Below are 26,905 nucleotides of genomic sequence, written 5' to 3'. Positions count from 1 at the left end.
TACAACGAATCAAATAGTGCCATGTATTAAATGAAAATGCTAATTAAATGGACTATTTATTCTGTTTGTGAAAAGGTATTATAGGCCCACAAAGGTTAACTCCAAGGACATTTTGTGGCCAAAAGATAAATGAAGGGTATATTTGTACCAATTCCAATACTTTAAGGATATTTTAGACCCTTCTCCGTTATTTAAAAGATACCGAAATCCCGTGGTGGATAAGTTAACACTTTTTTTAAAAAAAGAATGATAATGTCAAAACCCGAAGTCATTTTTTTCACTCCAAGCCTCTCTCACTCCTCTTTCACGCCAGACCCATCCCCGACCGCCGCTCACCCCCACACATCCCCGACCGGCGCTGTAACAGCTGGTCACGCCACCATCCCCGACCGGTGCGCCGCTTCGATCAGCAGCAACAACAGCAGGTGGCAGCAGCAGCAACCTCCGACAGCAGCTACAAACAGAGGGAGTATACATCAAAACTCACTGCGGCAGTGACGGATTAAGAGGGTAAGTTTATCTTACTTGATTAGTTGTAATTCATTCTTCTCCTATCTATTCATGTGGGTCTTTATATCTGCCTATGTATATCTTCAACTTTTGCTGTAAAACCCCAGGATTTTTATCTATTTTTCAAAGTCCAAATAAAATTTTACAGTCACCGTACATCCCAACCAACTTAAAAAACAGAGGGAAGACGTATCCTGCAAAAGAAAATAAAGGAGAGGAGGTATAGGCAAGAACAGAAGCATTTCTGAAGAAAATAGGCATTTCACATAACTTGCATTGATTTGATTGTCTACAAAATTAGTAGTGTAATATTGAACTGAGTAAGATCTAATGGAATTAAACAGCATTAACCATCACAAAGTTCTTTTATGGAAAGGTAAAAACTGTTGTATGGTGATGGTGACTGTTAATGTTTGAAACCATAGTTCTTGAAGTGTTTTTTGGTAACAAACTGATGAAGATGCTTTATGGATATGGATAAGAAAGTAAATAGTTCTCGAATGTAAAACGCAAATTTGTTTATGAGACTTAACACTACAAGATAGTACATGAGTTAATTTCATTGTGGATGACTGCAAGGATGAAATAAGAGGAGACGTTTTCAACAATGACAGTTCAGAATTATAATATTGAACTCATATGCTTGTTTGGGTGAAATTGCAACATAACCAGAAAACTTGTCTAGTACTTGATCAATCACAGGTCAACCAATTTCAAATTGGCTCGTATTTAGGAAATAGGCAGTTGATGAATCTCGATGTTGCTTTGTGTTTGTGCCATGTAGTAACTAATAATTATTGAATCTTTTTCTAGTGTTGAAAGGGTTGATTTTGCGGGATAGACAACTGAGGAAGCTCAACATCAAAAAAGGTTGATACAAGCTTCTTTCATCAAAGTAGGAGATAAGGTTTGGTGTTTCTAAATTTCTAAAGTTCAAGTACAATTTCTTTTTATAATGTGTTGATCTTATTGATGACAAAATTGATTTTCTCGCAAGATCGATTTGTGTCCATCTAGTGTTGACACAACTTTAAATTTAGAAATAATATACTTGTTAAGCATAAGTACCAACACTAGTTGATCATATTGATGACAAAATTGATTTTCTTGCAAGATTGATTTGTGTCTATCTAGTGTTGACACTTAGCTTTAAATTTAGAAATAATATATTTGTTAAGCATAAGTACCAACACTAGTTGATCCTATTGATGACAAAATTGATTTTCTTATAAGATTGATTTGTGTCCATCTAGTGTTGACACTAGTTAAAGTTAAAAGTTGTTAAGTTGTTTAAATAGGTTAAAATAAATAATGTGGTTTAGTTAGTGAATTTAGTTGTTGGAATTAAGTTAAAACCAAACTAGTTAAAGTTAAAAATTTGTTAAGTTGTTTAAATAAGTTAAAATAAATAATGTGGTTTAGTTGGTGAATTTAGTGTTGGAATTAAGTCAAAACTAAACTAGTTAAAGTTAAAAAGTTGTTAAGTTCTTTAAATAAGTTAAAATAAATAATGTGGTTTAGTTAGTGAATTTAGTCAAAACTAAACTAGTTAAAGTTAAAAAGTTTTTAAGTTGTTTAAATAAGTTAAAATAAATAATGTGGTTTAGTGAGTAAATTTAGTTGTTGGAATTAAGTCAAAACTAAACTAGTTAAAGTTTAAAAATTGTTAAGTTGTTTAAATAAGTTAAAATAAAAAGTAAATGAGTGAATCGAGTTCGTCGTTGGAATAGATCGCGTGAGTTCGACGGAGAAGGAAATGGGGATAATTTGAAATTGGCACAGATTTAAATTGGATGGTTTTTTCATTGAAAAATATATATGGGCCCAGCAAAAATACTTAATCGTATGACTGATCATTGCACTTAAATTTTTGAAAGAAACTAATAGCACTCGATAATTTAGAAGATGCACAGTCGTTGGCAATTCTGGAGAGCTCTTGAGACACAATTTAGAGAGAAAATTATTAATGATGATGCAGTTATATGAGACAATAAGGCTAATGTTAATAAGAAGTACACCAAGCATGTTGGCCTAAAGAGAGATTTTTTCTTGGTTGTGCGAGGTGCCACTATAAATATGATTTCTCAGTGGTCGATAAGGTGCTTATAATTAAAAGTGTCATCTATAGAAACTTCAATCCAATGATAAAAGAAATTTCGGAATCTCTGTTCCTACGTATTGTTTCTTGTTTTTCAACCTACAAAATCTGATGATTTTGAATGTGAAAAAGATATTTAGTTTGAGAAATAGCAAAAATAATACAATATTGATAAAATCAAATCTTTTTCAATGGGTATTTCTTTTGCCCCAGCTTCAATTCTTATGTTGAAAAAGAACTTGTATGGTTGCTTAAGTTTAGAAGAACAAGAAGTTTTGTTTCTAGAAGGCACAAGCCCTGTCGAATATAGAAAACAATCAGAATTCGGGAGGAAATCAGTAGTATAGTATATGGGATTTGGGGGAAGTCATGTGCTTGACACATGTAATTGTTTCTGTTAGTTTTTTAACCGTAGTTAACAAAAAAGGATGTTTATGCATGTTTTGAGATAGTTAAAGGATGTTTTTTGTTCACAATTATTCTATAAGGATGTACCCTAAGTTTGGATTATACTTGAGGGATGAATTTAGCCTAAAACTCGATACTCGATTAATTACTGTCTTTTTACTTTTAGATTGACTTATGCATAAGTCATAACTCACACAGAAGGTCATTATTAGTAAAGATAAAAGCTCTTGAAGCTTCTTCAGGTCATTATATTAATGATTGCGACTCAATAAATTGTCATATTAGTCAAACTACAAGTAGATCACTTTAATTCTAAAATTTGATTCAATTCTATTTTTTATCTGTCATATACAGTGCACATGTTATGTTGCATAATTAAACAATTTAAAACTTTATATAGAAATTCTTTCAATTAATGTACAGCCTCAAATTATGACATTCAATTTCAAGAAAAAAAGAAAAGATATGTGGGCCTTGTGACCCGTTACGCCATTCAAAAATGGGCTTTCATACTTTCTCCTACTATGTTTGGGCTGTAACAATCAAGGTTTACTGATTCAGTTGAAAATGGAAGAATAACCGAAGCGGTATTGGGAGAAGGTGAATGGATTCGCTGTCTTTACAATCTCATCTCAGTTTGAGGAGGTAATTTATAGTTCTTGTGTTCTCCAGATTCTTCATGTTATAATTATCATAGAAGTTTAATTCTTGATTAGTATTTCATAAGGCATATTTAACTGGAAGTTCGTATGATTAAATTGATGTTTTATGTGTTGTTGAAATGATGAAAGCTCAACCAGTACATACCCAGCTAGAAAACCAGGAATTGCAGTTCCTGAATTTGTAAAATTGCACAAGGGTCCTTCAAAATCCAGATATTTACCTCAGAGGTATCGTATGGCCACTTCAAGTAGGGAGGGGTTGAATGGGATAGAAGAAGGCGATGGAGTGATAATTGTGGATCATGGGTCCCGTAGAAAAGAGTCCAATCTCATGCTAAGTTAGTTTCTGGCACCCTTCATTTTTTTTCAATTTTGTGGCTGATTTGTCATGAGTTTTGCTTATAGTTGTAGTTTTGATGATAAATGTCAGATGAATTTGTAGCAATGTTTAGAGAGAGAACCAAATACCCCATTGTGGAGCCTGCACACATGGTAAGAATGTTTTATCCCCTTCTTTGTATGATTTTTGTTGTAGAGCTTGCTGTATGATTTGTCGTTTCATTCTTGATTCCTTATCTGTTTATCGTTGTTTTTGCACTCTGTTTGGGATTAGAATACTGTCGAGGAAAGAAAACTGCAGTGCATAAGGGTAAAAAATGAGAAGTTTTGCAGTATGTTTGGATGTTAAAGAGCAAAAGCAAAGGAAAGAAAACAAAAGCATACCTTTTCAGAAAAGAAACAATAGAAATGATATCAAATTTGCGTATGAGAAATCATCTTAAAATAGCTCATGAGAAAATCTGGCAAAATAAAACAAAGATTGATAGGATAAAGGGATCCCTTTAGGGTGGGTGGGGTGGGTGGTTGGGAAGTGGCGATAGGACTAAGAATGTGCTAGGAGTAAGAAAATCCTAATGTTTGGGTGTTAATATCTCTATTGTCCTTTCTTTTAATCCTCTCAAAAAGTTGGAACTTTCATTTTGCTCTGTATATCTTTTATGGCATTTAGGAGCTAGCAGAACCATCCATCAGAGACGCATTTAGTTTATGCGTTCAACAAGGAGCACGTCGAGTTATTGTGAGCCCCTTTTTCCTTTCTCCTGGACGACATTGGAACCAGGTATCTTTCGTTTTATGTAGTCTGAATTCTTAAGTTCTGCTAGCTGACGTAGAATTTGCCGATGATGTTAGTGCTAGGTTTTGACCTGATATCAGAGTTAAAGCCAAGGACCTTGGTGAAAAGGCTTTGATCTTTCCCTTTTCAGGATATTCCTTCTTTAACAGCTGAAGCTGCAAAGGAGCATCCAGGAGTATCATATCTCATTACAGCACCTCTTGGCCTTCATGAATTACTTGTTGTAAGACTCTTTTTTTTGCTTGCTTTACTTTCTCACTATTTATTCTTTTCATTTACATATGGAATCCAACAATATTGAAACCTTAGTTTATTCCTACTCCATAGTTTGCATTCAAACGCTTGCACTTATAATTGCTCAAACTCCCCTCTTTCCTAAGACACTGGCCTTATAGCAGTCCTTGCCTAACTAGGGCTTTGGTTATTTTAATTGGTTTGCAGTTGCCTTTTCTTTCCTAGGCTATTGGCACTGGCACTTGTATTAGAATTCTTTTATACTGAATGTTTTGTTCAATCTGAGTTTCTTTTGTGACAATGGCCTTACAGCATCCCATTTTAATCCCAACACTCTTATTGCTCAAGTAACTAGCAAACTTTTGTTTCATGGATAGATCGTGATGGTCAGAGGTTTTGGCATTGACATCCTTACTTAATAAAGTTGTTTGGTTGAAATTTTAATCCTAGAAGGTTGATTTAAAAACAGCTAAATGTTTTCTCATTGAAATTCTTCTATGGAAAGTTTGTAGGTTAAAATTCTAATTCTTGAAGATTGTTATTACAGGATGTTGTGAATGATAGGATCAATCATTGCCTAAGTCATATTGCCGGGAAAGCAGATGAGTGTTCAGTTTGTGCTGGAACTGGAAAATGTCGGCTCCGCCAGTGACATACTAGTGAAGCTTAGCAAGACTTCGTTATGTAGAGAGACTTTGTTACCTATGCCAGTTGACTTATTCGAATCTGAATGCTGAGTTACTGCCTCTTGGCAGTAGGTTCAATTATCTCCCAAAACTCAAGTTACCACGAGGACATTGACATTTGGGAGTTGGTAATAGCATTTCAAATACAAATATCAACTGGAGGATGCTTAGTTACTCCCCACCGCCGATGGAGAGTTGCGAGTGCTGGACTGCAGTTCTGATTATCCTCGTCTGAAGTTAATCATTTAACTATTGTAAATCATCATTTGTGTCTTACTGAACTCATGGCTGCCCATCAGGTGCTGGTGGGTTACTCTCTATTCCTCAAAATATTTGGTTTGAGAGTTGCAGTCTAATAATTTGTGCTGCAGTGTCTTCCTTTACTCAATTACCATAAATCAACAAAGATTTATTTACATGGGTTGTAGCTGAAATTGTTGGGTATTGTATTTAGCTTTTCTCGTCAATAAGAAGATTGATCATTTTTCATGATGAAATTCTTAGAATCTTTGATTTATGATGTCCATGCTCGCTGCTATACCGTGGCGTCTGTGTTTGAATTTGGCACTATAAATAGTTATGTGCAACAATGGATGACGCAGAATTTAAAATTTTCATCTTTGGTCACTAATTCGAGCATGTGCTCTGCCTGGAGTTCGTCCTCCTGCCTTTTCATAAAATTGTGATTAATACTCCCTCCGTCCCATATTATAAGTCACCTTTTCTATTTGCACCTGCATTAAGAAATAAAGTAATTTTACCCTTATGCCCTTATTGAATGTTTGCTTATGACAACTTTGTAATAAATGATGAAATATTAGATTTCAAAAATATAAATACATTTGGATGACTATTTAAATTTTACTTTTTTGGAGCCAAATGTTTTCACCAATTGATCCAAAAAAATTTAAAAATCAAGTTTTTCCCACCTCAATTTTCCTATATATTTTGTGTAAAATGTTTTTTTTTTATATATAAATTCTTAAAGCAAATATGACAACATCACAAAATATTCAAATTCCATTACTTCAAATTGATCTAAAATTTCCTGCTGAATCTGATGTTATTGATAATGAAATTAGATGACAAATAAATCTTAGTTCTAGTTCGACAAATCATTTGTTTTTTTTATTTAAATGGTGCATAACTCCTTTATTTGGATCTTGATTTTTCTCAATTTGCCCTTCACATGTTTTGGTTGAGTCTTCTATTTTTACATCCTTCGAACTTTTTGAAATGTCATCTTCCTTGATAAAATTTGTTGAAGCTTCAACTTTCAAGATTATTTTTGAATTTTTTTTCATCTTTTATTTTTAATTTGTTTGTTGATATTTTTTTTCAAAATCAGATTTTATAGAATAAGTAGTGAATAAAGAAAGTAGTTAATTAATGAATGAAGTACTCTCCCAATTAAATTAATTACTTGTAGATTTCCTAGGTTAGTCAAAGTAAATACATTTTCAAGATTAATTAATTAATCAATCAAGGGTATAATGGGTAAAATATGATAATTTATGCATAAATTTTATAAAATGACATATATTGTGGTCCAACTATTTTTAGAAAGGGGTGACTTATAATATGGGACGGAGGGAGTAACATAAGATTTAAATAAAAGAAGAAACGAATTATACAGTTGGACGAAGTGATTCTGATTCGGTAGTTAGTAAGTACTTGGCTGTAAATCGTGACCTTCAGTCCTTCACCGCTCAAAGAAAAGGTAGGACTAATGGAAAATGGAGATCTTTCCTATTGAAAAGTTCTGTAAATCTCAAACGTTTTGGCAAATTTCAAAAAGTTATATACTCGTATTTTATAAGCTACTGCTGAATTTGCGGTTTATAAATTATAAGAAGAAATACAAAAAGAAAAGGAAAGATGTTCCGTTTTATGCAGAAGATTATAAGGGGATGAAAAAGTATATGTGAGCTTTATCCCACATCGGCAGAAACAACGGAAGGCAAGGTGCTGGAGTGATAAAAAGAAAGGAGGGAACAACATTGAAATATACTTACCTGGACGGGGTCAATGGATGATCATGAAGGCCCATGGCTTAGGTTGGTGACCTTCATTGCACTTTGAAGGGGCGCCTGCCTAAGGTCGGCCCAAGTGGTCGAGCCTACGTCATAATTTGTTGTTGAAGGGGCCTGCGTTCGCGCGACCCCTACCAATATAGTCCGAGTTATTTACTGGAATTCTTCTGTATCATTGAGGCAAGTAACTCTTAAATTTCATGTTTCAATATATCATTTCTACATTTCTTTGTTAAACCATAATTTGAAAAACGTCAGTAGGAACAAGAAGGTAGGCCTAACTTTCAGCATGAGAAGTATTATGAGGTCTGTTTTATCCAACTCAAGAGAAAACTTGAAAGATAATGTACACAAGATCGTCTCTCTTTTGAATGACTTCACAGAAAAGAGATTGATAGTTCAAGGGACCATTTTTCATGGACAGTTGATAAAAAAAGGTGTTTCATCACAGAAACACATTGCCGTTAAGATGCTTATTATGTATCTTAAATCAGGAAAACCAAATGAAATTGATCAGATGCTGAAGGAGTTTGATGGGTTCAACTTAGTTGTACATAATTGTCTTATTACTGCTAATCTTGAATGGGGAAAACTGGACGAAGCTCGTAGACTGTTTGAGGAAATGCCTGAGAGAAATGAAGTTTCTTGGACTGCTATAATTTCGGGGTTGTTGAGGTCTGGAAAAGTTCAAGAGGCAATTTTGTACTTTGAGAAAAACCCATTTCAGAATCTATTTTCGTGGACAGCAGTTATCAGTGGGCTTGTTCAAAATGGGTTAAGTTTTAAAGCAATGAAGCTGTTTCTCGAGATGCTTCAAGCTGGAGTTATGCCTAATGCTGTCACTTTTACTTCCATTATTAGAGCATGTGGAGAGTTGGGTGATTTTAATTTGGGAATGTCTGTGTTGGGTTTGATTGTTAAGATTGGCTATGAACGTAACTTGTCAGTTTCGAATTCTTTGATCACGTTTAACTTGAGACTAAATGATACTGTTTCAGCTAGGTCAATTTTTGATAGGATGCAGAGTAAAGATGTCGTTTCGTGGACAGCAATTCTTGACATGTATGTTCAGATGGGAGAATTGGTAGAAGCTCGTCGTGTCTTTGATGAGATGCCAGAAAGAAATGAAGTTTCTTGGAGTACAATGATCTCGAGGTACAGTCAGAGTGGTGATGCAGAAGAGGCAGTGAATCTCTTCATTTGCATGGTCCGGCAGGGGTTTAAACCAAATAAGTCATGTTTTGCTAGCGTAGTAAGTGCATTGGCCAGCCTGGAAGCTTTAGTAATGGGAAAGATTGTTCATGGACATATATTAAAAATCGGGATGGAGAGAGATGCTTACATTGGTAGCTCACTTGTTGACCTTTACTGCAAATGTGGAAGCACCAAGGATGGACGTGTAGCATTCGACTCGATCTTGGAGAAAAATGTTGTTTGTTGGAATTCAATGGTTAGTGGGTATAGTCTCAATAACCAGCTCGAAGAAGCTAAGGAGCTATTTCACAAGATACCCCAAAAAGATAACATCTCATGGAATTCACTAATAACAGGTTATTTAGAGTATGAAAAATTTGACGAGGTTTTTGAAGTTTTCTGTGAGATGCTTCTGTCTGGAGAACGACCAAGTAAATCTACTTTCTCTAGTGTTTTATGTGCCTGTGCGAGCTTAGCTTCACTAGAAAGGGGGAAGAACTCGCATGGTAAGGCAATTAAACTTGGTTTTCACTCTGACATTTTTGTCGACACTGCCCTTGTGGATATGTATGCCAAATCCGGAGATGTTGAAAGCGCAAAGAAAATCTTCAAAAGGATGCCCAAACGCAACGAGATTTCCTGGACAGCTATGATTCAAGGGCTTGCAGAAAACGGCTTTGCAGAGGAAGCGCTTGCTGTATTTGAAGAATTTGAACGGACCAAGTCCATTACACCTAATGAGCTGCTTATTTTAGCCGTTTTATTTGCTTGCTCCCACTGTGGTCTAGTAGATAAAGGACTTCATTACTTCAATTCAATGAAAAAGCTCTATAATATACAGCCGAACGATAGGCACTATACCTGTGTAGTGGACATGCTGTCTCGTTCAGGACGTCTTTCTGAAGCAGAGAAGTTCATCTTGGACATGCCTTGTGAACCAGAAGTTCAAGCCTGGGCAGCTCTCTTAAGTGGTTGCAAAACATACAGAAATGAGGTAATAGCAGAAAGGGTGGCGGAAAAGATTTCAGAGCTGGCTGAAAAGCACCCCGAAGAATATGTGTTGCTGTCAAATGTTTATGCTGCAGCTGGCAGATGGTTAGATGTCTTAAACATGAGAAAACAAATGAAGGAAAAAGGACTGAGGAAAAGCGGGGGATGTAGTTGGATAGAAGTGCGGAACCAACCCCATTTCTTCTATTCCCAGGATGGTTCTCACAATGAGTCCACAGAAATTTACGGGGTTTTGGAACTAATGAGGTCAGACATGCTTCTCACATAGATTGCGTCAAGTTTTGAAGGACAACTAATTGAAACCAGATGCAGATCAGAGGTCAAAAGAGTTTTAGAGAATGTTCTTGGTGTAGAAAATGTGAATGCAGGATCCCATTGAATTGAATTGGGTCCGTGAATCTAAGAAATGGTGAGAATTCTTGATCACTCTCGATTTGAAAATCCAAGATTTGCCTTGATGTCCTCGTAAATTTAAGTGTATAAATGATCTTGCAGAGTAAACGTGTGAATCATTGCTGCAGAAACGCTTGCCTGAAGCTGTGAAGTGGAACTGACATACGAGTAGGGAAAGCAATGTCTTCACTAGTTTCAATCCCTTGGCATAGTAGTTGAAGGTTTATTCTTCTACTGCCACCAAAAAACAAGAAAGCCTGGTAAGTAGGAAAAAGAGTTGGCTCTAGAAAGAAAAAGGAAGAGTTAAAGGGTCAAAAACACACCTAAACTATTTTTTTTTTTTTTGAGTTTTATACCTAAACTATTGAGATTGTGAGTTTCATACCTAAATTATCACATTAGTTTGAGAAACACACATTTCTTTTATTACACTCTCATCAATAGTCATCATGTCTCTCTTTTACACACCATAATGAATAGGGGTGGGCATAAATACCGAAAAATCAAACTGAACCGAACTAATTCGGTTTTTCAATTTTTCGGTTTGGTGTTATTTTTTCGAAAGCTCGGTTCTTCGGTTCGGTGTTTGGTGTAAGGGTCTCAAAACTTCGGTGCACCGAAGAATCAAACTTTTAATTTATATATATATATATATATATATATATATGAGCATTCTCTTAACTAAAAATTAAAAATTCAATAACAATTAAATCCTTCATGAACAAATCAAAGTAACAACTAATGTACATTATGTAAAGAAACCGTCTTCGTACTTGTTTTTCTCGAGAAATAGTTGGAGGCACATTGTTCTTGATAAAGACAAATATAGTCTTTTAGTTAGCACAATAAATGTTCCACGGTAAGACGCATAATTTCTTAACATAATTTTAAATTTCTAAGTACCTTATACTTTATCCTTATTTTATTTTTCATTCACACCGAAAAACCAATTGAAAATCACCGAAGTAGAAAAAACCGAACCAAATTAGTTTGGTTTAATATACGGTGCACACTTTTAAAAAACCGAAGAACCGAACGCCCACCCCTAAATTAATGAGAGTGTAATAAAAGAGAAGTGTATTTCTCAAACTAATAAGTGCTAGTTTAAGTATGAAATTAATACTCCCAATAGTTTAGATATGAAATTTAAAAAAAGAATAGTTTAAATGTGTTTTTGACACTTATCTAAAAAAGGAATGAATATTCGTTGATTATTCCATCATTGTATATGTCCAGAAAGAATGATATCTTGATAAATGAACACTGATTATTTGTAAGTTGTAAATGCCTTTATAAGAATTGGCAAATCATGGATATGATTGCCTATTGAAGTTCTCTACAGAAGATAGTACTTATGGTAGTCTGCTAATGCATGTGATAAAGTATTGTTTTAATAAACTAATACTAACACTAATTGATACGAAATTTTTTATTATGGATGAGGCACAACTAGTACTAGTAGTATGAGGGGATTTATTAATTTATATTTTCCTCAAAGATAATTAATGGAGTACAATAATATTTTTGTAATTATGATTTGACCCGTATAGGAGAAAATAAAACTCTGTTCAATTACAGCTTGTGGGTTTATAAATTGAATACGATTAAGTAATTAAGAGCAAAACACAAATTTTCTTGCCGTCAAGTTATACACAAATAAGAGGTGAGGGTCCTTAGATTCAATCCATCGGATGGAATAGCGGCTGCACCTTTAATTTTTTAAAATAAGGGATAAATTTTCTGAATTAACTACAAAGAAATAAGGTACGTGGCTAAGAAGAAAATTAGTGAATTGTATAAAATTTCATTTGAACTTGTTTGCTGGGCCCATATATATTTCAAATTCATTGAAAAAATCATCCAATTTAAATCCGCGCCAATTTCAAAATTATCCCCATTTCCTTCTCCGTCGAACTCACGCGATCTATTTCAACGGCGAACTCGATTTACTCTTTTGTCTTTGAATTTCCCTTCTTCTTCTTCCAATTTCTTCAACAGAGGACAAAGTGATCGCTGATTTTCTCGCAGTAGAATTGCCAGTTGAGTTGAAATGCTTTGTCTTCTCCAATTTTGACGGTACAACACGAAGTAAGTATTTCATAATGTTGTTAGCTTCAGCTATTCAAATCGAAAAGAGGTAATATATCAAACAAAAGGGACATAGACATAAATATTCCGGTTAATGTTTGGTGATTTTCATCCTTACATGACTCCATCAATTCAGTAGGCTGTAATCCATAACGACGAATGATAAATGTGATCGGTAATAATGTGATTTTGATTATACGTTGTTTCTAATGTATTTTCGCTTTCTCATTGAGGTGAAATCTGTTGACATACATTTTTATCAGGAAATTAGATAATAATGGATGGTTATGCGCTTAAGTCCGTGTCGGACTTGCCTCCTGTTTTCCGTTCAACTTTCAGTTTCAGGTACTACTCTTTTCAGTATCCTATCAATCGAATTTCTATGCGCCTTTTTATATACTAGTGCTAGGAAGTTTTATTGTTTGTTTGAGATATTTTTTGTAAAAATTTATTAAGACTTCCGTTCGTCAACACTGTCAATTGAATTCGTTCAAGTGCGCTTATTGTACTACTGGAATCCTTGAAATGAAGAAGTTACACACTCTCCTACTGCGATATGGGCATCACCTGAAATTTGTAAAAGTGGGATATAGAGAACCTCTAGTATAGAGATCGACTTATTAATTTTTTGAGTTAAATAATTGAGTATTTAAATGAAATGTGTGGGATATATATATATAGAGAGAGAGAGAGAGAGAGAGGAATCATATACTGACCTCAACTAGTTTAGGGTTGAGGTGTTGTAGTTATTGTTGATGTGACGTAAATCATTTAGGAAGCCACTACACATATACTAGCCACAGAGCTTGTACACTGTTTCCAGACTCCTAGAAATGCCTCAATGCTGATTGCTGGCTCTTTTTATTTGCCCTTGGTCACAAGTCAAACTGTAGAGATGGCTGTTTGATCATCAGCTTCACATCTGCACTAGGCTATCACTGTATTACATTCTTTAGTATCCCAAACTAGTTGATAGTGTTTCAAGTACTGTTTTTCTACATGCAGATATTTTAATTCGCTGCAGAGTGAATGCTTTCCTGCTTGTTTCCTGTCGGATGTGAACATGGTAATTTCAGCGCCAACAGGAAGTGGGAAAACAGTGCTTTTTGAACTATGCATTTTGAGGCTTCTCTCAAGGTTTATCTCAGGAGAGGGAAAATTTATTCACATAAAGGGGTCTCTGAAGGCTGTAAGTTTCTATCAATGTTTTGCACAAGATAACTGAATTTGCAATCTCAAGGAGAATGATCCATTGAATGGAAGAAGTCAAACGTGCTGGAAAACCTTCATTTTCTGATGTTTTAACTGCATGCCTTGTCTATTTTATTTCACACTACCAGCTTATTCAGACTCTCTTTTTGCTACAACTTTTTATCATTATCCTTTGGGATGAAAGAGTTAGTGCACCTCAATAATGCACGGTTTTACTGGCCATTCCTATCCATGTCCTGTAGATTGATATATTGTTTCAAATTGCATATGTTAGGATATTCACAGTGATGTTTGCCACTTTTACCTACTCCTGCCCGTGCAAAGACAATTATGTAGCCATTGGAAATTTTCATCATCTTTTAGTCATTTAGCACTACTGCAAACTCCTTTTTTCTTCTGATATATAGATATATGTTGCACCCTCAAAAGCACTGATACAAGAGAAGCTTCGTAATTGGAACCAGAAGCTTGGTTCATGGGGGATAAATTGCTTGGAACTGACAGGGGACAATGAGAACTACAAAATCACAGATATACAGGACGCTGATGTAATTCTTACCACTCCTGAGGTCAGACTAAAAATGAAAACCAGCCATCACTCTTTTTCTGTTTCTTGGCTAACTATGTGATTGCGATTGAGTTGGTTATTTTTCTGCAGAAGTTTGATGCTGTGACTCGTTATCGCATAAATGATGGAGGCCTGAGTTTTTTTGGTGATATTGCATTGGTGCTAATTGATGAAGTCCATTTGTTGAATGATCCTCGTGGAGCAGCTTTGGAGGCAATTGTCAGTAGAATTAAAATGCTTTCTCGCAAACCTGAACTGAAATCAAGTGCTCTAGCTAATGTCCGTTTTTTAGCTGTTTCTGCAACCATTCCCAACATTGATGACCTTGGTAAATTTCAAGATAGTTCAAACAAGCCAACATTTCATGATAATCGCTGATATAGTAGTTTGATTGTAAGTCTCTCTTTATGCAGCAGAATGGCTCATGGTCCCCAGGCAAGGAGTAAAAAGGTAGAATTCTATATATATGCCATCTTTTTATTAATCAAAGAAAGTATCACTTTAGTTCTATAAAACACTGTCCAATATGCAGGTTTGGGGAAGAAATGAGACCCGTGAAGTTGACTACCAAAGTTTTTGGTATTTACTTATTCTTACGATGAATGTTCAATTTGATTCAGTCCTGGTTACACCCTAACTCAATTATTCAATTTGTGCTTACTACCTTTATCTTAAATTAGGTGTCATTTTTTGACTTTTTGCTGTTTTAAAATCTAGAGAGTTAAAATACTCATTTCTTGGTAGTAGTTAGGAAGGTGGGCAGGCTATGCTTGGGAGTTTGAATTCCCTTTATAATATTGTTAAGTATAAAACCTAAAAAAGATGGAAGTGTAAAACTGAGTTCAAACAAAAATATCAAAGCAGGTCCCAGTTAGATCTTTGATTGGATAATATTGAGAACCAACTGCCAAGTAAATGACAAAGTACTTCATTTTGGGAGAGAGTGTACTTTCTGATAAAATGAGACGGAAGTACATTGAGGACACTGAGTCACACATATCGGTATAATGCCTATAAAATGCATCAAGCACCTTTGTAGGAAGTGCATTGGCATGCCTCTGGGGTAATCACTGCCTGAGCTTCTTATAAGTTCTGCATTGCCAACCCTCTGTCTGCAGGATACACTCCCGCAAAGAATGACTTTCTATTTGAAAAGGTATGTTGTTTGTTGTCTTTTCTTTTTCAGTTTTCTGTTTATACCTCTGTTCACCCTTTCAAAGTTTTGAACGTCTCCCCACTTCTATCCAGTTACATGTCTTGCTTTGTCAAATTTTAGAATCTATTTTACAGGATAGCTAGAGATTATCATTATTACACCTTGAAATACCTCTTAATATCTTGACAATACTGTTTGATTTTCTTTTCCAGCGCCTACAGAACTTTGTCTTCGGTAAGCATAAAAAGCTAGTTGTGACATCATATACCTCCTATTTTCAATTTATACTCCCTTACTATGTTCTATTCAATGTCTAGAACTAAGCATGAGAGTTTGTACAGATATCCTCATGCAACATTCTAGAGGAAAATCTGCTCTAGTTTTTTGCTCAACCAGAAAAGGAGCACAAGAGGCAGCACAACAGCTCTCTCAGACAGCAATGACCTTTGGTCATTCAAATCCTTTCATCAAAAGCAGAGAGCAACAAGAAAGGTTGAGGGAAGCTTCACTATCATGTAGTGACAAACAAATGCAGTCTTATATTCTTTATGGTGGTATGTTCTATCCTCCCTAACTTTTGTTGCGGCACTATCAGACCCCTGATTGAAACAAAATGTGTTTTTCATTCTCTCTTTTTCCTTTGTACTGGGATGTTGAATATGTAGGTGTATTGAGCCTAGACCCTGCAGATTATTGATTATCTGTGTTATGCAGTTGGTTATCACAATGGTGGTCTTTCCATGAACGACCGCAACCTCATTGAAGGCCTCTTTCTGAATGGTGATATTCAAGTGCTGTGCACTACAAATACACTTGCCCATGGAATTAATCTACCAGCACATACCGTTGTGCTTAAATCAACTCAGTACTTGTATGTCCACCAGCTATTATCTGATTTGTTCATTAGTCAGATGTCATCTTTGTAATTCTATCATGTTCTTTCCAGCAATAAGGAAAAAGGGACTTACATGGAATATGACAGATCAACCGTCCTGCAGGCATGCTACTCTTCCCCGGGGTTCCTCTGCTAAGTCATTTTTATTCGGCAATACAAAATTGTACTGTATCTAGAATTCAAAGATGATGATTTCGTCCACACTTGGAAACCTACATCTAAAGTAAAATTATTGTTAGTTCCAAATAAGAGTTATATATTTTCCAACTATTGCAGATGTCAGGACGAGCAGGTCGACCACCATTTGATGACACGGGAATGGTCATAATCATGACCAGAAAAGAAACTGTGAGTCTTCTATTGTGATACAGATGAGGTTCACCGCATTATGAAAAATTGACAGAGTAATTTTATGTTGTCTTTTCTCTTTTCTTTCCGTGCAGTCATCAGTAAGTAGCTAATCTTCTGTACTTCATCTTGATCATTACTGCTAATTTTCCTATCTGAACCTTCTTTTACACATTAGGTTCACTTGTACGAGAATTTATTAAGCGGATGCGAATTGGTGGAGTCACAGTATGTAACTATTCATCTTGTTAGTTAGTGATGCTTTTCGATCTTGGGTGCATCCAAAACGGACTGTGTAACCAAGAAGTTGATGTGGTTTTCTTTCTCTTTAGATTGCTTCCATGTATTACAGAGCACCTAACAGCAGAGATTGTTCAACTGACCGTGTCAGATATAACAGGAGCAATTGAATGGATGAAATGCTCATTTTTGTATGTTAGAATAAGAAAGGTATAACTTCCTGAACTGAATAATGAGAACATGATCTATCTGCAATTTCTGTAAAATTTTATTCCTAACAATTTTCAGTCAAAATATAGAATCCAGAGAAATATGCAGTAAGGAAGGGGCTAACTGGCGACCGTTTAGAGAGGCATATGCAAGGTGATCAGTGGCACTGGTAAACTATGAAATTCTTTCAAGTTTATTTAGCCATATGTGCTGACTTAAAATATATATTCCAGATATTTGTGTTCAGAATGTAAATGAGTTGTCAAGGTATCAATTGATTTGGACAGATGAAGATGGTTTCCTCTTAAAGCCTCTTGGTATGGAGATTTCAGAATGCAGTATAGTCTAATATCCATGTTGGATATCATAATTTCTGCCTCGTTTATACGCAGAACCTGGAAAGTTGATGACGAAATATTATCTGAAATTCGACACGATGAAGCACATCATGCAAGCCCCTGGAAACTGTAGCACAGAGGATGCACTTCAAATCATTTGCCGTGCTGAGGAACTTAGCTGTATCTTTTCATACTCTACCAATTAAAATGTTATTACAACAGGTGTTATGTCTCACTTTCCTGTAAAATGAAGGGATACAACTGAGGCGCAATGAGAAGAAGCTCCTGAATGACATAAACATTGACAAAGACAATAGGCTCCGCTTTCACATCCTTGGGGACAAAGAGAAAAGAAAAAAGCGGGTCCAAACCAAAGAAGAGAAGATATTTGTTTTGGCAAACGACTGCCTAACGGGGGACCCTTTGGTCTTTGATTTATCCCTTAGCCAGGTTGTCATCAAGTTCATGTATTATATTACCATGCACCAAAGGCATTGATATGGGCTAATAGTCTTTTAATGATATAGGACGTGAACTCTATATGTGCAAATGGCTATAGAATTGCAAAGTGCATGAAAGAGTATTTCCTATACAGGAAGAACTATCGAGGAGCTTTGAGTTCAGCACTTCTAACCAAATCCTTGTATCAAAAGGTCTGGGATGATAGTCCATACTTGCTGAAACAATTACCTGGTATTGGAATGGTGACAGCAAAGGTTTGTAGCTTATGTTGATCTGATAGTCCATGTTTTGGGAACAGATAGATTCCTAAGGTTTCTCCTGATGTACACTTATCTTCCTGCATAGGCACTTCATTCAATGGGAGTAAAATCATTTGCCTCACTCTCCGATGCAGATCCAAGGAAAATAGAGATGGTCACTGGCAGAAAATATCCTTTTGGGAATCATATAAAAGAGTCATTACTATCGCTACCCCCAGAAATTGAGATGAGGGTTGAGGAAACTGAGAGCCAAAGGCAAGGGAAGTCCAAGGTTATGGTAACACTGACTAGGTTGTCACAACCTGTTCAAACAACTAAACGACATTATGCTGATATGGTATGGTAATTATAGGGAACATTTCGCCTGTGCGTGATTTTCTACATCACACTTACTTTGTTGTAGAATTTACTCAATGACATTCAGTTGAAAACTTTCTGATAGGTGGTTGGCGTTGAAGAAGATAATCTGGTACTGTTTCATGAGAAAATAAGGTAATAGATTCTTAAATAAGGAGTGTGCACTTTAAAATGACATCATTTTCCTTGAAAAAACAAAAGCTTCTCAACAAAGTATGAACATTTCAAAGCATGTTTGTATCAGCTCAAATTTAGAATATCATTATTTTTCTTGAAATTAATAAGGTTCCCAACAAATTATTAGGATTTTCAAAGCATGCTTATGTTAGGTCAATTTTCTAGGTGTCCATCATATACTTCTGTATGAGTAGTCATACGTCTGATGCCTATCTAATGATTCCCTTTGGCTGTTCTACTTATGAACTAATGGTGTTAAATTTTTCTTTATGATTATTTAGCCACTAGAATGACTTGGAATTTTTCTTCTTGCTGCAGGGTGGATGAATTTCCTAGGTACTCTTAAAAGTTTGGTCCCCATATCAAGCCTGAGAAACTGCCAAACTATACCAACTAGATTATTGAATTCATGAAATTCTTGTGAATGCCATATTTAGTAGTGATCTTCACTGTTATTATGGTTTTCTTTTACAGCCCTTATAGCAAGACAGTTATGGTGCCAAGTCCTCAGCAAGGGAAGCTGACTGTTAAAGCAGATCTGATATTTGATGAATTTAGTTAACTCCTCACACATTCTATGTGTATTTTCATTTATGTGTACTGCTTCTCCCCTTGAGTTTTATCTGACTAGATCACATCATTTTTCTGCAGTTGGTGTTGATCTCCATCAAAAGGTTGTATTGATAAACATGGTTGACCATAATTTTGTGATGAAGTACAGAACCAAGCAACCCTCTTCCTTCCAGAATAATGATGTCTGCATCATAGAGAACACACAAGATGCAGCTCAAGCATCATGCCAAGTGTCTCACAGTTTAACTGAAGCTGGTTGGAGCTCAGACATGTGAGAGCTAACTTTCCCTTTTTATGAACGTAAAGCATATGATAACCATGATGATTGACAATATGACTGCTAACTTTTGTAGTTTCTGTTTCTTATTTGGATTATTGGGTCATGAATATTAGACCTTATACAGGAGAGGGAAGTTTGAACTTATAGCAAATTCCATCTGTATTTGATGACACCATATGAAATAATTGTGTGGTATATGTTTTGGGGAAACTGAAGGTTCCAGATTCTATCGTTCTCTCTTACATGTATGACAGGTTGAATCTGCTTCCACACTGAATACTAACTGGCTTCTTGTTTCTGTTATCAGGCCCAGTTTCAAGCTAATAGATGAAGATCTAGACGAAGGTAGCAATTTAAGCTCTCACATTGTGTTTAATGTACTTCAATGTGTTACTGACTTCTGCTGCTATATACATCAATGAAGTGGTACTTGCTGCTGCGGTCGAAGATGATGAATGCAGAATCATAAACGAAAATACAATATTTGACCATATACGTGAAAAGGCTAAACACCTCCCTGCTTTGACCTCACTGAAAGGTACATGTTTACCATCATTAGAGACTTTGAATCTCATCAGAAAGCGCACTCGCGAGAAGCAGCTTCTTGTTGAGAATGCTGTAGGAGTATCTGAAGAAGTGAGAAGAACCAAAGTCCCATGTCACAACATGGTCATTCAATCTGCACAATATATTGATCTAGAAGAAAATAGACCATTTTCTAACAAAGATCAGAGACCATACAGCCATCACGTCTCTAATGCCATTTACCTGCCTGATGAGAGAGGTAATATACAAAGTCATTGGCGCTAATATCTGTAGATTATATGCAGGCTGACATCAAATTATACTGTTCTAGGTGAGCTTTTCTTTGAAACTGGGAGTGTTCCATCTGAAACAATTGCTGAAGAAATGATACTCAAATATAACCCTATAGATTCTAAGATGTTCCACAGCTTTGAGAATGTGAAGAACACAGAACCCAAGTTACTCAATATGGCCAATGGAACCTGCATAATTCACCAACCTGAGCACATTTCTTCCAGCTTTGGGTTTCAAGAGACAACTCCAACAAAAGTTACGAAAAATGCAGCAAGTAAACAAATTAAAGAGGTTGAGGATCTAACTCTTCATGGTTACACCCCTGGTACAAGTGAAAAAACTGATCTTTCTATGGAAACCTCAAGAAAAGATGCAGAGGGAAGATCAAGATTGTTGTCAGCTGCAGATGCTTACTTTATTAGGAATAAAGTTGGATATCCACTACGTTCTCCAAGTTTCAAGGAACAACAGGGCACTTCTTCAGTACAAGTTGGAGAAATCAGTCAACCTAATCCCTTTCTTGGGTTTAAAAGCATTTTTACATTTCTGTTTGAGTGAACATGGTGGTATCTAGGATATGTTGAATCCAATGACTTGCTTTGTCAGCTATATTGAGAACTATGCGTTTAAAATTTGTTTGGTCTCCTTTACTTGGTTAGATAAAATTACTTTCTCTGCGGTAATGTTCTTTTAGAGGATATTGCGTTATGATTTATGACTTATAAGAATTTCTACATTATTAGTATATTCTTACTTGTTATAGGAGGTAACCTGATTTATTTATCAGGTTACTAGAGTAATGTATTAAGAATGTTTACCTATAGTTATCATTTTGGTGTCTTTGTGGTATTAAAGAGATTTTACATTGTTAGTATAGAAGTTTAACTAATAGTCAATTAAAGATGTCCAACTAAAGGGAATTGAGAATTTCGACAATTGGGCAAAATAAATTATAGAGATAAACTAAATCCCCACTTTATTCCAACAAAATGCATTTCACAAGTACAAGATGTTGAAAGATTTTGAGAGGGAAATTGTTTTTTTATCATCAAGTTAATGCATGCATAAAAATTCTTGTATTCATATCAAATAGAATGCATAATTAAATAAAGTGTGTATTGAAGTGCATCAAATAAAGTATTGTAATAATCACTAGCAAACAATTTCTTTTGAATTCTAACTTATAGCACAATCAAAAGAGTATTATTATTTTTGGCGTACCTTTAATTTAAAATTAAAAATCATCTGCACTTTCTTGAATTTTGGCGCAAGTCCGAATGGATAAAGAAATTGAAAGAGAGGGGGTGGAGTAAATAATTTCCAAATGGCCATACAAAAGGTAGTCAAATTTCGTAGAATACTGGATGGTTCTCGATTCTCCTGTGGACCACCATAAATAGAGTGAGCTCGTTTTACAGAGTATTTACCCTTTTCGGCGGCTTCTAGTATTCAGCCAAAAACTCTACTTCTCGTGCCCCTGTTATTTTGCGTAACCGTCTCACACCGATCTGCTTGCTAAGGTTTGCTTCTTCCTTCCTCTGTTTTTTCTCCTCCTCTTTCTTCTTCAATTTCTATGGTTATTTGCTGTAGCAAATGATTGCTTTTTGTTGCTTGATACAGTAAAATGCTTGATTTCAAGTTACTATGTGTTTTTTGGCCATATTTCGTTGTATGTTTTATTTTCAAAGTGGAAAATGATATTTGAAACTTGAAAGTTAGAGTTGCAGTTGACCATGAATACAAATTAGAGTTGTCTTTTGATTATTTTTTAATACTACCATGAATACAAATTAGAGTTGTCTTTGATTATTTTTGAATACTTTGGAGTGAGAAAAGTGATTTTTATTGTTTTTCAAATTGCTGAAAATTCTGGATTTCGGAATTTCATGAAGTGTTTTTCGGAGTGAAAAAGTTCCATGTCAAACCCTCCATATGTGCGTTGGTGGTTCGACTAAACTCAACAATCTGAAGAATATTAAAAAGAAAAAGAAAACATCTCTTTAATATCCGGGAAGTCAAATTTGCTTTACGAGAATATACATGAGTTGCTGAGGAAAAGGGAGAATTATTCAATGATTTTTTTACTGTTGCTACTTTTTGTTTCTCTTACATTGGAGCTGAGACTACAGCTTCGTGGTTGACGCCTTTTGTTTATACTCCTTCCTTAAAAGAAGGGAAGAAATGGCAGGTTCCCATATTGCACATGCTGCTTACAAGGGTCCAAGTGTAGTGAAAGAGATTGTGATAGGGATTGCTCTTGGAATAGTTGCGGGAGGTTTGTGGAAGATGCACCATTGGAACAACCAGAGGAGAACTAAGGAATTCTATGATTTGCTTGACAAAAATGAGATCAGTGTTGTGGTGAATGACGAGTAACTTTTCAAGAATTCAATAATTTGCTTCAGCATGAAAGTTTGGCTCATATGGTAAATGAACAATGTATATTTCAGATAATGTTTGAATTTTAATATGCTAATAATTTTCAGTTGGTAATATAGTGATAGTTCTTTTGAATATATTCAGATGGTATGTTTAATTAGAATGAGGCAAAATGAATTAGGAAATGTTTGACTTGATTTGGTGGGGTGCGCCAGGCCTGGGCAGTAGTGCAACGCCAAGGCGACACATGAAGACCCAAGTAGCAAGCTACTTTGATAGGCCTTCCCCCTTAAAAAATTGAGTTAATATCGCGTGAGCCAATGGCTCACATATCAGATATTAAACTGATAAGAACAGATACTACACTTGATCTTAGCCAAAAGGCCGAGAAAGGTATGCTTTATCCTGGCAATGGGCCTTGATTTTTATAGTAGATCTTGGCTATATAGGTATTAGCTATATCCGATATGGGATGAATAGACTAATTCAAAAACAATCTCCTTTGCTTTCTCGAATGTTGTAAAAGCTTTTTTAGTTCTTATGTATGAGATTCTGCCTAACAATAAAATGGACACCTGACAGTGATGTTTCGAGTATTGCTTGGCTGGTAAATGGAACAGAATTTGCTATACAGATTTGAACTGATTGGGATGCTTATTTCACTTCAGTGTCATTCTGCGTATCTTCTAAAAAACTCTATAACTGAGCCTAGCATATCTGGCATTTTAGGCTCCCTAACATGAGTTTGTTTTGTGTTTTTTTGTTATCCTGTTTATATTTACTGCATTCGAGCAGGAAGAAATCCCTGTTCTTGGGCTGGCAATTGTTATAAACAAAATTCATGAAGAGCTAGTGGCGCACGGGATAGGGAATATGCTCCTATATCCTTCTCCACTTAAATGTCGACACATTTGTATGCAGCAGAGTTCAAACTTGTGACATGAGCATAATCTACACATCACTTGTTACACTCTTATCATGTGGCTATTATGAAGCAGATTATAGATTGCTAAATGAAAGCACGATGTTTTTTGCTTCCTAAACCGAGAGGGCACTTCTCTTACTTCTATGAGTTTTACACTGCTAGCTAATAGATGCCTCCAGTGCAAGTATATTTGTTGGTCATAGTTGAGATGATTGTTAACATTGTTTGCTTTAATACATGACTTAGCAACCCATTTGTAAGAAGATATTTTGGTATTCGTCACATTCCATCATCAAAGTGAATTATGTAGGAGAGATTATTTTAACTTTATTGGTCGTACTGCGTACGAACTAGGCACAGAGAAAGTGGTAAGACGTAAGTAAAACTAATTAACATCCTGTCAAATTTATTGGAAGATTAAACAAAAGAGCATTTTTTTAATTTCCTGGTTCTTAAATAATCGAATTAAGTAGAAAAAAGAGCACTAAGTAATGGTATATGTACTCTATTAAATTTATCATTCCTCGGGGATTGGAATTTGGAATACAATGGATTAATAAGTAAAGGGCCAGAATAGTGTTTGTAGCACATGTGAGGCCTAAATAAAGACAAACGTGAAAAGTTGTACTCGATTTGGTGGGGTGCGCCAGGCCCAAGCAGTAGTGCAACGCATGGGCGACGCACAAAAGCCCAGGTAGCAAGCTTCCTTAATGGACTTTTCCCCTTTAAAAATTAAGTTAATATCATGTGAACCAATGGCCCACATATCAGATATTAAATTGATAAGAACAGATACTACACTTGATCTTAGCCAAAAGGCCGAGAAAGGTATGATTGATTGTGTCAATGGGCCTTGGATTTTACAGCAGATCTTGGTTATCTATGCATTAGCTATTTCCGATATGGGATGAATAGACTATACAAAAACAACCCCTATTGCTTTCTATGAAGTGTAAAGCCTTTATTTACTTCTTATGGGAGTATCAGATTCTGCCTAACATGAAATGATCACTTTATCAGTGAGTATTGCCTGGCTGCTTAATGGTACAGAATTTGCTTTACAAATTACTAAACATTTTGAGATGCTTGTTTCACTTCATGTGATACTTCTGACCTCTAAAGATCCATTGTTATAAAGAAACACTTTTGCCATTTATGAATAAAAAAACATTGATGAATCCATTGTAATACAAAGTTTGTAGTAACATTTTATGCACATGAAGTGCAGTCTTTTCCTGTAAATGCCAAAATGACTTCATGAATTGGAGTATAGTCTTTTCCTTTATTATGATCAACAAAAGAAAAAGTAACAGACTCTCCAAAATTTCTTCAAAATTATCCTATATGGATGTGTGTATCAGGTCCTCTTTCAGGTTTTATTTTTCGATTTGTAGTATATTTTGAAGACATATATAAATGCAGTATCATATTTTTTTACTAATAATGGAGTACTATGTTAACCAATTAACTCTTTGGCAGATTTTTAGTTGACATTTAAGGATGATAGTATGGTCCAAAGACAGTGATGTCCCAACGCTTATCAGTCGAATTGCATATACTGTATTCTCACATCATATCAACTGAACAATAAATTTCACAAGAGACATAATTTTCACAACTATTATAAATCTTTTCAAATGAACAAATTATAGTTCATAAACAAAGTAGCTAAATATCTTAAGGCGCCACATTAATGGATCACATATCTCCTTATAATTTTTTATATAATAGATCGATATTTTGTGCTTTTAATTCACCTCACTTTTATTTCCCGGCAACCAAGGAAAATGCAAATTTAATACTTGTCTGATAAGTAGTACTAACATTGAGGGTCTACTCTTTTCTGTTTTTTAAAAAAATGTATGTAAGCTCAATTATTTGGTAGATATATATTTAGTTGACATCGTGTGGTCCAGGAACAGTGAAGACTGAAGTCCCAACGCTTACCTGCTAATGCTATATCTGGTCCACCACCATTGGCCAAGTGTAAGCACAAATATAATATTTCATTCGTTTCAATTTATGTGATATCATTTAATTTGATTTTTGAAATTTATAATTTAAAATATTCTTTGATTATATATGTGGTCACAAATTATTTTATTGAGGAAAAAAGAGGAATTTAAATTAAATCTCTAATTATAAAAAAAAATATTTTTAGGATATATGAACTAAAATAAAAGTGTGTTACATAAATTTGAGACAGTGAGATATTATCCTTCAATAGCAAGCGCTTATCAGCGGAATTGCGTATATTGCATTCTTACCTCATGTCAACTGATCAATAGATTTTTTCGACATTCTTCTAAATAATTATTGTCATTTATTTATCATTTAATTTCAATGATACACCTATAGGCTATAGTTTCTCATCTATTGCCTCGAGGTTAATTAGGTTTTGTAGTAAAAGTATAGAATAATATGTGGGTTAGATGCATGTCACAGTTAAAATCTTGTTGCAGATTTTTTAATTATTAAAAAAATATATATATTAATTTTAAAATTTTTACTCTTGATTCAAAATCACAAATAAGGTAAATCTGAATTGTATTGTAAGTCCTACCATCCAAAAAGGATTTATTCTTTTTGTCTAGTTAATCCTCTTATAAAATTTATTTTGATAATTCAATTGATTGATTATTTAAATTTTTAACGTGTTGGTGAGAGTTCGATTTCCATCCTTATCATTTTCACCCCTATGTTTCCTGGCCTTACCCGCAATTTGGAAAAAATTAATATAAGAAAAGTCTATTCTTAGTAGTAAATACTGTCTATATTCACAACAACAAAATTAGGTAGTTGAGGTAAATGAATTTAGTCGGCATTTGGTAGCTCAAAATGGGGTCCAACTGAACCGGCTATATCCACAATTTAATTATATGATGGCATTTCATAATGACAAAAGGCCAGGACAAACGAATTAGCTTTAAGCAATTCATGCACCTCTTTGAAAATGATACAGTAGCTATGATTCTGTCTAACACTTTCTTAGAGGTGGCAAGGTTGGATTGAATCGGATTTGGATGGATTGAGTAAAAATGGTTTGGTTTACAATCTACCCAAATAGAATATAGATAAATATGGATTTGGTCAAATATGATTTGGGTAAAATGGTTTTAACCCATTTAAAAAATTCTGTTTTCCAAAAAAAAAAATTGCCCCCTCCCCCGGGCACCCCCCACCCCCCGAGGCGCCCCCCCACCTTCCACCAACCTACCCATAAATTTTTTTTGTTTTCTAAAAACAAAAAAAAA

At 35.0% G+C, this 26,905-nt stretch overlaps 3 protein-coding genes and 3 non-coding genes across 7 annotated transcripts; 4 read left to right on the top strand and 2 right to left on the bottom strand.

The window, feature by feature from the left end:
* The first annotated feature begins 300 nt into the window (after positions 1 to 300).
* On the top strand, positions 301 to 6,254 carry LOC125849011 (sirohydrochlorin ferrochelatase, chloroplastic). Its single transcript, XM_049528984.1, has 8 exons — positions 301 to 510; positions 1,324 to 1,417; positions 3,578 to 3,661; positions 3,808 to 4,016; positions 4,109 to 4,170; positions 4,688 to 4,798; positions 4,944 to 5,036; positions 5,595 to 6,254. Exons 3-8 carry the CDS (start codon positions 3,621 to 3,623, stop codon positions 5,697 to 5,699), a joined length of 621 nt encoding a protein of 206 aa, XP_049384941.1. The 5' UTR covers positions 301 to 510; positions 1,324 to 1,417; positions 3,578 to 3,620; the 3' UTR covers positions 5,700 to 6,254.
* A 1,486-nt stretch (positions 6,255 to 7,740) lies between these two features.
* Positions 7,741 to 7,901, top strand: LOC125849597 (U1 spliceosomal RNA). The gene has a single exon (XR_007444674.1). It is a non-coding gene; the product is annotated as a U1 spliceosomal RNA (small nuclear RNA).
* Positions 7,902 to 8,040: 139 nt separating this feature from the next.
* Positions 8,041 to 21,022, top strand: LOC125847506 (DExH-box ATP-dependent RNA helicase DExH17). The gene is made up of 28 exons (XM_049527109.1): positions 8,041 to 10,236; positions 12,724 to 12,797; positions 13,458 to 13,641; positions 14,072 to 14,233; positions 14,323 to 14,560; positions 14,646 to 14,682; positions 14,765 to 14,811; positions 15,351 to 15,388; positions 15,601 to 15,622; positions 15,730 to 15,942; positions 16,103 to 16,259; positions 16,335 to 16,386; positions 16,560 to 16,631; positions 16,810 to 16,859; positions 16,964 to 17,081; positions 17,171 to 17,234; positions 17,315 to 17,398; positions 17,474 to 17,599; positions 17,673 to 17,869; positions 17,947 to 18,135; positions 18,227 to 18,478; positions 18,584 to 18,633; positions 18,994 to 19,011; positions 19,150 to 19,232; positions 19,327 to 19,519; positions 19,836 to 19,873; positions 19,953 to 20,312; positions 20,385 to 21,022. The coding sequence occupies exons 1-28, from the start codon at positions 8,056 to 8,058 to the stop codon at positions 20,903 to 20,905; spliced, it is 5,820 nt and encodes a 1,939-aa protein (XP_049383066.1). The 5' UTR covers positions 8,041 to 8,055; the 3' UTR covers positions 20,906 to 21,022.
* A 696-nt stretch (positions 21,023 to 21,718) lies between these two features.
* LOC125848179 (cytochrome c oxidase subunit 5C-like) lies at positions 21,719 to 22,835 on the top strand. 2 transcript variants are annotated; one of them, XM_049528000.1, is made up of 2 exons: positions 21,719 to 21,867; positions 22,519 to 22,835. In XM_049528000.1, exon 2 carries the CDS (start codon positions 22,529 to 22,531, stop codon positions 22,721 to 22,723), a length of 195 nt encoding a protein of 64 aa, XP_049383957.1. In that variant the 5' UTR covers positions 21,719 to 21,867; positions 22,519 to 22,528; the 3' UTR covers positions 22,724 to 22,835. The 2 variants fall into 2 exon arrangements, with proteins under 2 accessions (XP_049383957.1, XP_049383958.1); XM_049528001.1 differs by having other exon boundaries at positions 21,730 to 21,867; positions 22,522 to 22,835.
* Positions 22,836 to 22,927: 92 nt separating this feature from the next.
* LOC125849619 (U2 spliceosomal RNA) lies at positions 22,928 to 23,123 on the bottom strand. Its single transcript, XR_007444695.1, has one exon. It is a non-coding gene; the product is annotated as a U2 spliceosomal RNA (small nuclear RNA).
* Positions 23,124 to 24,287: 1,164 nt separating this feature from the next.
* Positions 24,288 to 24,483, bottom strand: LOC125849577 (U2 spliceosomal RNA). The gene has a single exon (XR_007444657.1). It is a non-coding gene; the product is annotated as a U2 spliceosomal RNA (small nuclear RNA).
* Between the last annotated feature and the right edge of the window lie 2,422 nt (positions 24,484 to 26,905).

The sequence above is a fragment of the Solanum stenotomum genome, chromosome 12, assembly GCF_019186545.1.
Source record: "Solanum stenotomum isolate F172 chromosome 12, ASM1918654v1, whole genome shotgun sequence".
Classification (NCBI taxonomy): domain Eukaryota; kingdom Viridiplantae; phylum Streptophyta; class Magnoliopsida; order Solanales; family Solanaceae; genus Solanum; species Solanum stenotomum.
Note: the sequence above shows the minus strand (reverse complement) of the source record. Positions and strands in the feature narration are given on the sequence as shown.